General features: G+C 45.1%; 1 protein-coding gene across 1 annotated transcript; it reads left to right on the forward strand.

Annotated features, from left to right (window-relative positions):
- Nucleotides 1-594: 594 nt before the first annotated feature.
- Nucleotides 595-2,745, forward strand: LOC135226722 (trichohyalin-like). Its single transcript, XM_064266430.1, has one exon. It carries the CDS (start codon nt 595-597, stop codon nt 2,743-2,745), a length of 2,151 nt encoding a protein of 716 aa, XP_064122500.1.
- The last annotated feature ends 6,418 nt before the right edge of the window (nt 2,746-9,163 follow it).

The following is a 9,163-nucleotide window of genomic DNA, read 5'->3' on the forward strand; positions in this document are numbered from 1 at the left end:
AGTGGCTTTTGATAAATTCATATCGGACAAATATTACAGCCGTGAAGAGATATGTTTAAAAGGAGTGTTACTCAATGCTTTAACTGGCCTTAATAAGAAATATCCTGTTCCTAGCCATCCGCTCGCTAAAAAAAGTTAGAAGAGGGAGACAGCAATCTCTGAAATATAGTATTTTTCTCTTTATATTTTGGCGTTTTTATGGGCTTCTTTTATTAGATGGAATTCTATTATAACAGAACATTTTTACCAGTCACATACGTACATATACAGAGAGAGAGAGAGAGAGAGGACCTCCATCCTTCCGTGAAGCCCATTCCGGAGTCCTTCCTGGAATGAGGACATTGGCTCCAGGAGCTCTCTCACTCTCTCTCCTTCGGATCCCGAATCTGGCGTCCGTTTGAAAAACTAAGCATGGAGACAGCGAGAGTGTTAAATATATAGCATTGAACCATGTTTGCTTCATATTGCTTTTTGCTAACGATCTTGTACATCTTGTGGTGTGACCTGTACGCTTCAATGATTGAGGACCTTGTAGCTTTGTTTGGGTCTCAATCGATTCATGTTGGCGCACAGGACACTAATATTCATCACGTTATGGCGGATTCTGTTCATCCAGAAATCGTCGTGGAAAAATCTAACAGCTTTGGTACGCCAGCCTTTGCCGTCGCCATCCCTGGGATGGTATTGTTGGCAGGCTTGGCGTTTGCTGTTTACTGGTTTTACAATCTTTCAAGATCTCAAGATCGCCATTTGGCAGACGACATGGAAATGACTGATGAAGACCTCGAAGATGACGAAGTGGACCTGGACGAAGAAGCTGGACTGGAAGACAGTCTGGATATGGAAGATCTCTATGACACCGACGATGACTCAAATACTGACCTAGACGAAGAAGCTGGACTGGAAGACAGTCTGGATATGGAAGAACTCTGTGACACAGATGATGACTCAATTACTGACCTAGACGAAGTAGCTGGACTGGAAGACGGTCTAGATACGGAATTTCTCGGAAAGACTGACGAAGAAGCTAGTAGACTGGAGGACAGTCTAGTTATGGAACTATTCGAAGATGCTGAGGAAACTGAGGAGGAGGAGGAAGGTCTAGATACAGAATTTCTCGAAAAGACTGACGAAGAATCTAGACTGGAGGACAATCTAATTATGGAACTATTCGAGGACACTGAGGAAACTGAGGAGGAGGAGGAGGAGGAGGAGGAGGAATGCATGCAGGAGCCTTGTCTAGAAGTCTACTTGTTGAGACAAGGTCTAGAACAGATGGAAGAAGAAAAGATGGACTTAGAGAAAGACCTGGATAACTGTAAAGATCTTGCACGTAAAATGGAAAACCTCTGGATGGGAGCTCAGCAAGAAATCGAACTGCTTCGACGTCAGCTAGTGGAGAAAGATCTACTGCTGGAAAAGAGAGCACAGGAGGAAAATGAAATGAACGCCAGAGGTAGAAAAATCGAGAATCTGCTTCAGCGAAATGAAAAACTTTTAGATGAAAATCGGCAGTTGGAAACGGACTTAAAACTCGCTTTAGCTGAAGTACAGAAGATGGAAGAGGTCGGCAGAGAACAGCAGGAGAAAATAGTGGCACTGGAGAGTCACCTACAGGAGAGAGCCGAGGAGGAAAGCGAGGTGGGAAGGCTCCTCCAACAGAAGATGGCTGAGAAAGAAAGAGAGTTGGAGCACACTGTGCAGGAGAGAGCAGAACTCAGCCGCAAATTAAAAGAAAGTGAAAATCTCAACCAATTGCTTGACCTGGAGAATGAAGACTTCTGTAGGCAGAATGAAGCATTGAGGAATGTTTTAGATGAGAAAGAAAGAGACCTGGAGTGTTCTGTACAGGAGGGAGCAGAACTCTGCCGCAAATTAAAGGAGACTGAAAATCTGGGAAGGCTCTTCCAACAGAAGATGGCTGAGAAAGAAAGAGAGTTGGAGCACACTGTGCAGGAGAGAGCAGAACTCAGCCTCAAACTGAAAGAAAATGAAAATGTCATTCAGTTGCTTCACCTGAAGAATGAAGACTTCTGTAGGCTGAATGAAGCATTAAGAAATGTTTTAGATGAGAAGGAGAAGGAAGCAGAGCTGCTGAAAGGATCCCTCGCCACTAAAACCAAGGAATTGGAGGAAGCTCAAGAGGAACAAGAAATAATGAAAAAACGACTGGAAGAAACCAAACAGGATAATGTGACACTCCGAGATAACTTGGAAATTGCTCTGAGTCAAGAACAGTGCTACCAGCGCTTGCTAGAGTGTCAGGAAGAAGACATCTTGTCCTTGAGGAAGAAGGAGAGTGAAGCCCAGTTGGAAGTGCAGCGACTTCTCAAGGATTGCGAAGAGCTGAAAGATGAGTGCCAAACACAGAAGGAAAATAGGATGAGAGACGAGAAGTGCTTCAGAGAGCAGCTACGAATACAGGAGGAAGCTTTGAGAGAACATGACAAATACATGTTAATGATGCTCCTCCATGGAACCGCTCAGAGGAATTTCCAACTGGAACACATTGCGCTAGAACACGAGCATGAAACTGTAGACGACACGAGTGAAAGCGAGAAGCTGGAAAAGTGTGCTGAAAGAACAGGAAGGATAGATGAAGGGAGAGAACAAGACCCTTGTGAAAAGGCGCACAAGGGAGAAGAGAAACAACATAGGGAGTTCTGCAACGCCCAGCAGGAGATGAACGAGGATTACAGGGAACAGTGGGAGGGCCTGAAGCACATATTGGAAGACAGTCATTAATGGAGATGAATGAAGAACTTCAGGAGGACATTAGCATATGCCCACATAAGGGTATGGAATCTGGAGGACAAGCTCTCACTTTGAGAGCCAACAATTGTATGAAGGCTGGAGGACAAGCTCTCAGTTGAGAGCCAACAATTGTATGGAGGCTGGAGGACAAGCTCTCAGTTTGAGAGCCAACAATTGTATGGAGGCTGGAGGACAAGCTCTCAGTTTGAGAGCCAACAGCTGTTCGGAGGCTGGAGGACAAGCTCTCAGTATGAGAGCCAACAGCTGTTTGGTATGGCCAGAAGGCCATCAGAAGGCCACCAGAAGGTCACCAGAAGGTCACCAGAAGACATGGTGTGGGAATAATCTAGAAGACCGGCTCTGCAGAAAGTTAAGTATGCTATGTCCCTTGATGCAGACTTCTAATAGAAGATCTCTGTCAAAGCGGGCAAATAGTCGGATATCTAGATCTATTCTTGCAGATGTCTTTCTTCTGGTCATCATGTTGGAGTAATCTAGAAGACTGGCTCTGCAGAAAGTCAAGTATGCTATGTCCCTTGATGCAGACCTTCCCTTTAATTAGAAGATTCTCTGTCAAAGCGCAAATGACAGATAATTCTAGATCTACCTTCGCATATAATCTTCCTATCTGGTCTCTGGAATAATCTAGGAAGAAACCGGCTTCTGGGCAGAAAGTCCAAGTATGCTATGTCCCTTGATGCAAGACTCTAATAGATCTGTCAAACGGGCAAATAGTCGGATTTCTAGATTCTATTTCTTAAGATCTTCCTTCTGGTCTTATTCTGTTGGAATAATCTAGAAGACCTGGCTCTGCAGAAAGTCAAGTATGCTATGTCCCTTGATGCAGACTTCTAATAGAAGATCTCTGTCAAAGCGGGCAAATAGTCGGATATCTAGATCTATTCTTACAGATATCTTCCTGCTGAGGAATGAGCGCCAACAGGTGTATGGAGGTAGTAGGACCAGCTCTCATGGTGAAAGCCAATGGCCAGGGATCTTCGTAATCACCTGGTCAGGCAGAGAAACTCTTACCAGCGAGAGGCAACCGTTGTTCAGCCGACTCTCCAAGTGAAAGTCAATGGTTGGCGAGATCCCCCCATCTCGGCAGTCAGAAGAACTTTCCCAAGGAAAGTCAACAACAGTTCGGCGGATGACCTCTCAGGGTAAGATATGGGCTCCAGAAGGCCTCCAGAGGGATACCAGAAGATAATTCTGCTGAAATAATCTAGAAGACCGGCTCTGCAGAAAGTCAAGTATGCTATGTCCCTTGATGCAGACTTCGAATAGAAGATCTCTGTCAAAGCGGGCAAATAGTCGGATATCTAGATCTATTCTTACAGAAGTCTTCCTTCTGGTTATTCTGCTTGAATAATCTAGAAGACCGGCTCTGCAGAAAGTCAAGTATGCTTTGTCCCTTGATGCAGACTTCTAATAGAAGATCTCTGTCAAAGCGGGCAAATAGTCGGATTTCTAGATCTATTCTTACAGATATCTTCCTTCTGAGGTTGAGAGCCAACAATTGTATGGAGGCAGGAGGACAAGCTCTCAGTTGAGAGCCAACAATTGTATGGAGGCTGGAGGACAAGCTCTCACTTTGAGAGCCAACAATTGTATGGAGGCTGGAGGCCAGGCTCTCAGTTTGAGAGCCAACAGCTGTTCGGAGGCTGGAGGACACGCTCTCAGTATGAGAGCCAACAGCTGTTTGGAAGGCCAGAAGGCCGCCAGAAGGTCACCAGAAGGTCACCAGAAGACATGGTGTGGGAATAATCTAGAAGACCGGCTCTGCAGAAAGTTAGGATTGCTATGTCCCTTGAAATGCAAGACTCTACTAGAAGATCGTTTGTCAAAGCGGGCAAAGCTAGTCCGCGATATAAATAAGATCTATTCTTACAGATGTTTCCTTCCTGGTATTCTGTTGGAATAATCTAGAAGACCGCTCTGCAGAAAGTCAAGTGATGCTATGTCCCTTGATGCAGACTTCTAATAAGAAGGAAAATCTCTGTCAAAGCGGGCAAAATAGTCTGATATCTAGATCTATTTCTTACAGATATCTTCCTTCTGAGGATGAGAGCCAACAATTGTATGGAGGCAGGAGGACAAGCTCTCATGGTGAAAGCCAATGGCCAGGGATCTTCCTAATCACCTGGTCAGGCAGAGTAACTCTTACCCAGCGAGAGGCAACCGTTGTTCAGCCGACTCTCCCAGTGAAAGTCAATGGTTGGCGAGATCCCCCCATCTCGGCAGTCAGAAGAACTTTCCCAAGAAAAGTCAACAACAGTTCAGCGGATGACCTCTCAGGGTAAGAGATGGGCTCCAGAAGGCCTCCAGAGGGATACCAGAAGATAATTCTGCTGAAATAATCTAGAAGACCAGGCTCTTGCAGAAAGTCCAAAGTCTGAAGTATGATGGGGTGGTGTGATGGTGGTTGGGAATGTTGTTGGGATGATGATGGGTGAGGTGATGATGGGTGAAGGTGTGGGGGTGGTGGAATGGGGGGGTTGTGTGGGTGGGTTGGGTTCTGGGATGGTCCCCTTTGATGCAGACTTCGCAATAGAAGATCTCTGTTCAAAGCGGGCAAATAGTCGGATATCTAGATCTATTTCTTACAGAACTCTTCCTTCTGGTTATTCTTGCCTGGAATAATCTAGAAGACCTGGTCTCTTGCAGACAAGTCAAGTATGCTTTGTCCCTTGATGCAGACTTCAATAAGAAGATCTCTGTCAAAGCGGGCAAATAGTTCGGATATCTAGATCTATTCTTACAGATATCTTCCTTCTGAGGTTGAGAGCCAACAATTGTATGGAGGCTGGAGGACAAGCTCTCAGTTGAGAGCCAACAATTGTATGGAGGCTGGAGGACAGGCTCTCAGTTTGAGAGCCAACAGCTGTTCGGAGGCTGGAGGACACTCTCTCAGTATGAGAGCCAACAGCTGTTTGGAAGGCCAGAAGGCCGCCAGAAGGTCACCAGAAGGTCACCAGAAGACATGGTGTGGGAATAATCTAGAAGACCGGCTCTGCAGAAAAGTTAAGTAATTGCTATGTCCCTTGATGCAGACTTCTAATAGAAGATCTCTGTTCAAAGCGGGCCAATAAAAGTCGGATATCTAGATCTATTCTTTGCCAGATGGTCTTTTTTTCTTCTTGGTCATTATGTTGGAGTTAATTCTAGAAAGACTGGCTCTGCAGAAAGTCAAGTATGGCTATGTTCCCTTGATTGCAGACATTGCTAATAGAAGATCCTCTGTCAAAAAGCGGGGCAAAATAGTCAGATATCTAGATCTACTCTCGCAGATATCTTCCTTCTGGTCATTCTGTTGAAATAATCTAGACACCGCTCTGCAGAAGTCAAGTATGCTATGTCCCTTGATGCAGACTTCTAATAGAAGATCTCTGTCAAAGCGGGCAAATAGTCGGATATCTAGATCTATTCTTACAGATATCTTCCTTCTGAGGATGAGAGCCAACAATTGTATGGAGGCAGGAGGACGAGCTCTCATGGTGAAAGCCAATGGCCAGGGATCTTCGTAATCACCTGGTTAGGCAGAGGAACTCTTACCCAGCGAGAGGCAACCGTTGTTCAGCCGACTCTCCCAGTGAAAATCAATGGTTGGCGAGATCCCCCCATCTCGGCAGTCAGAAGAACTTTCCCAAGGAAAGTCAACAACAGTTCGGCGGATGACCTCTCAGGGTAAGAGATGGGCTCCAGAAGGCTTCCAGAGGGATACCAGAAGATAATTCTGTTGAAATAATCTAGAAGACCGGCTCTGCAGAAAGTCAAGTATGCTATGTCCCTTGATGCAGACTTCTAATAGAAGATCTCTGTCAAAGCGCGCAAATAGTTGGATATCTAGATCTATTCTTACAGAAGTCTTCCTTCTGGTTATTCTGTTGGAATAATCTAGAAGACCAGCTCTGCAGAAAGTCAAGTATGCTATGTCCCTTGATGCAGACTTCTAATAGAAGATCTCTGTCAAAGCGGGCAAATAGTCAGATATCTAGATCTATTCTTACAGATATCTTCCTTCTGAGGATGAGAGCCAACAATTGTATGGAGGCTGGAGGACAAGCTCTCAGTTTAGAGCCAACAATTGTATGAAGGCTGGAGTACAAACTCTCACTTTGAGAGCCAACAATTGTATGGAGGCTGGAGGACATTTCTCAGTTTAAGAGCCAACAGCTGTTCGGAGGCTGGAGGACAAGCTCTCAGTATGAGAGCCAACAGCTGTTTGGAAGACCAGAAGGTCATCAGAAGGCCACCAGAAGGTCACCAGAAGGTCACCAGAAGACATGGTGTGGGAATAATCTAGAAGACCGGCTCTGCAGAAAGTTAAGTATGCTATGTCCCTTGATGCAGACTTCTAATAGAAGATCTCTGTCAAAGCGGGCAAATAGTCAGATATCTAGATTTACTCTCGCAGATATCTTCCCTCTGGTCATTCTGTTGGAATAATCTAGAAGACCGGCTCTGCAGAAAGACAAGTATGCTATGTCCCTTGATGCAGACTTCTAATAGAAGATCTCTGTCAAAGCGAGCAAATAGTCGAATATCTAGATCTATTCTTACAGATGTCTTCCTTCTGGATAATCTGTTTGAATAACCTAGAAGACCAGCTCTGCAGAAAGTCAAGTATGCTATGTCCCTTGATGCAGACTTCTAATAGAAGATCTCTGTCAAAGCGGGCAAATAGTCGGATATCTAGATCTATTCTTTCAGATATCTTCCTTCTGAGGATGAGAGCCAACAATTGTATGGAGGCAGGAGGACCAGCTCTCATGGTGAAAGCCAATGGCCAGGGATCTTCGTAAACACCTGGTCAGGCAGAGGAACTCCTCCCCAGTGAGAGGCAACCGTTGTTCAGCCGACTCTCCCAGTGAAAGTCAATGGTTGGCGAGATCCCCCCATCTCGGCAGTCAGAAGAACTTTCCCAAGGAAAGTCAACAACAGTTCGGCAGATGACCTCTTAGGGTAAGAGATGGGCTCCAGAAGGCTTCTAGAGGGATACCAGAAGATAATTCTGCTGAAATAATCTAGAAGACCGGCTCTGCAGAAAGTCAAGTATGCTATGTCCCTTGATGCAGACTTCTAATAGAAGATCTCTGTCAAAGCGGGCAAAAAGTCGGATATCTAGATCTATTCTTACAGAAGTCTTCCTTCTGGTTATTCTATTGGAATAATCTAGAAGACAGGCTCTGCAGAAAGTCAAGTATGCTATGTCCCTTGATGCAGACTTCTAATAGAAGATCTCTGTCAAAGCGGGCAAATATCGGATATCTAGATCTATTCTTACAGATATCTTCCTTCTGAGGTTAAGAGCCAACAATTGTATGGATGATGGAGGACAAGCTCTCAGTTGAGAGCCAACAATTGTAGGGAGGCTGGAGGACAAACTCTCAGTTTAAGAGCCAACAATTGTATGGAGGCTGGAGGACAAGCTCTCAGTTTGAGAGCCAACAATTGTATGGAGGCCTAGAGGAACAAGATCAAGTCAGTTGAGAGCCAACAGCTGTTCGGAGGCTGGAGGACAAGCTCTCATTATTAGGAGCCAACAGCTGTTTTGGAAAGGCCAAAGGGAAGGCCACCAGAAGGTCACCAGAAGGTCACCAGAAGACATGGTGTAGGAATAATCTAGAAGACCGGCTCTGCAGAAAGTTAAGTATGCTCTGTCCCTTGATGCAGACTTCTAATAGAAGATCTCTGTCAAAGTGGGCAAATAGTTGGATATCTAGATCTATTCTTGCAAATGTCTTCCTTCTGGTCATTCTGTTGGAATAATCCAGAAGACCGGCTCTGCAGAAAGTCAAGTATGCTATATCCCTTGATGTAGACTTCTAATAAAAGATATCTGTCAAAGCGGGCAAATAGTCAGATATCTAGATCTATTCTTACATATGTCTTCCTTCTGGTTATTCTGTTGGAATAATCTTGAAGACCGGCTCTGCAGAAAGTCAAGTATGCTATGTCCCTTGTGCAGACTTCTAATAAAGATCTCTGCAAAGCGTGCAATAGTCGGATATCTGATCTATTTTACAGATATCTTCCTTCTGAGGATGAGAGCCAACAATTGTATGGAGGCAGGAGGACCAGCTCTCATAGTGAAAGCCAATGGCCAGGGACCTTCGTAATCATCTGGTCAGGCAGAGGAACTCTTACGCAGCGAGAGGCAACCGTTGTTCAGCCGACTCTCCCAGTGAAAGTCAATGGTTGGCGAGATCCCCCCATCTCGGCAGTCAGAAGAACTTTCCCAAGGAAAGTCAAGAACAGTTCGGCGGATGACCTCTCAGGGTAAGAGATGGGCTCCAGAAGGCCTCCAGAGGGATACCAGAGGGATACCAAAAGATATTTCTGCTGAAATAATCTAAAAGACCGGCTATGTAGAAAGTCAAGTATGCTATGTCCCTTGATGCAGACT

Source organism: Macrobrachium nipponense, chromosome 15, assembly GCF_015104395.2.
Source record: "Macrobrachium nipponense isolate FS-2020 chromosome 15, ASM1510439v2, whole genome shotgun sequence".
Classification (NCBI taxonomy): Eukaryota; Metazoa; Arthropoda; class Malacostraca; order Decapoda; family Palaemonidae; genus Macrobrachium; species Macrobrachium nipponense.

Excerpts from the sequence above, each read along its gene's own strand:
- LOC135226722 (XM_064266430.1), top strand. The coding sequence starts at position 595 with ATGGCGGATTCTGTTCATCCAGAAATCGTCGTGGAAAAATCTAACAGC.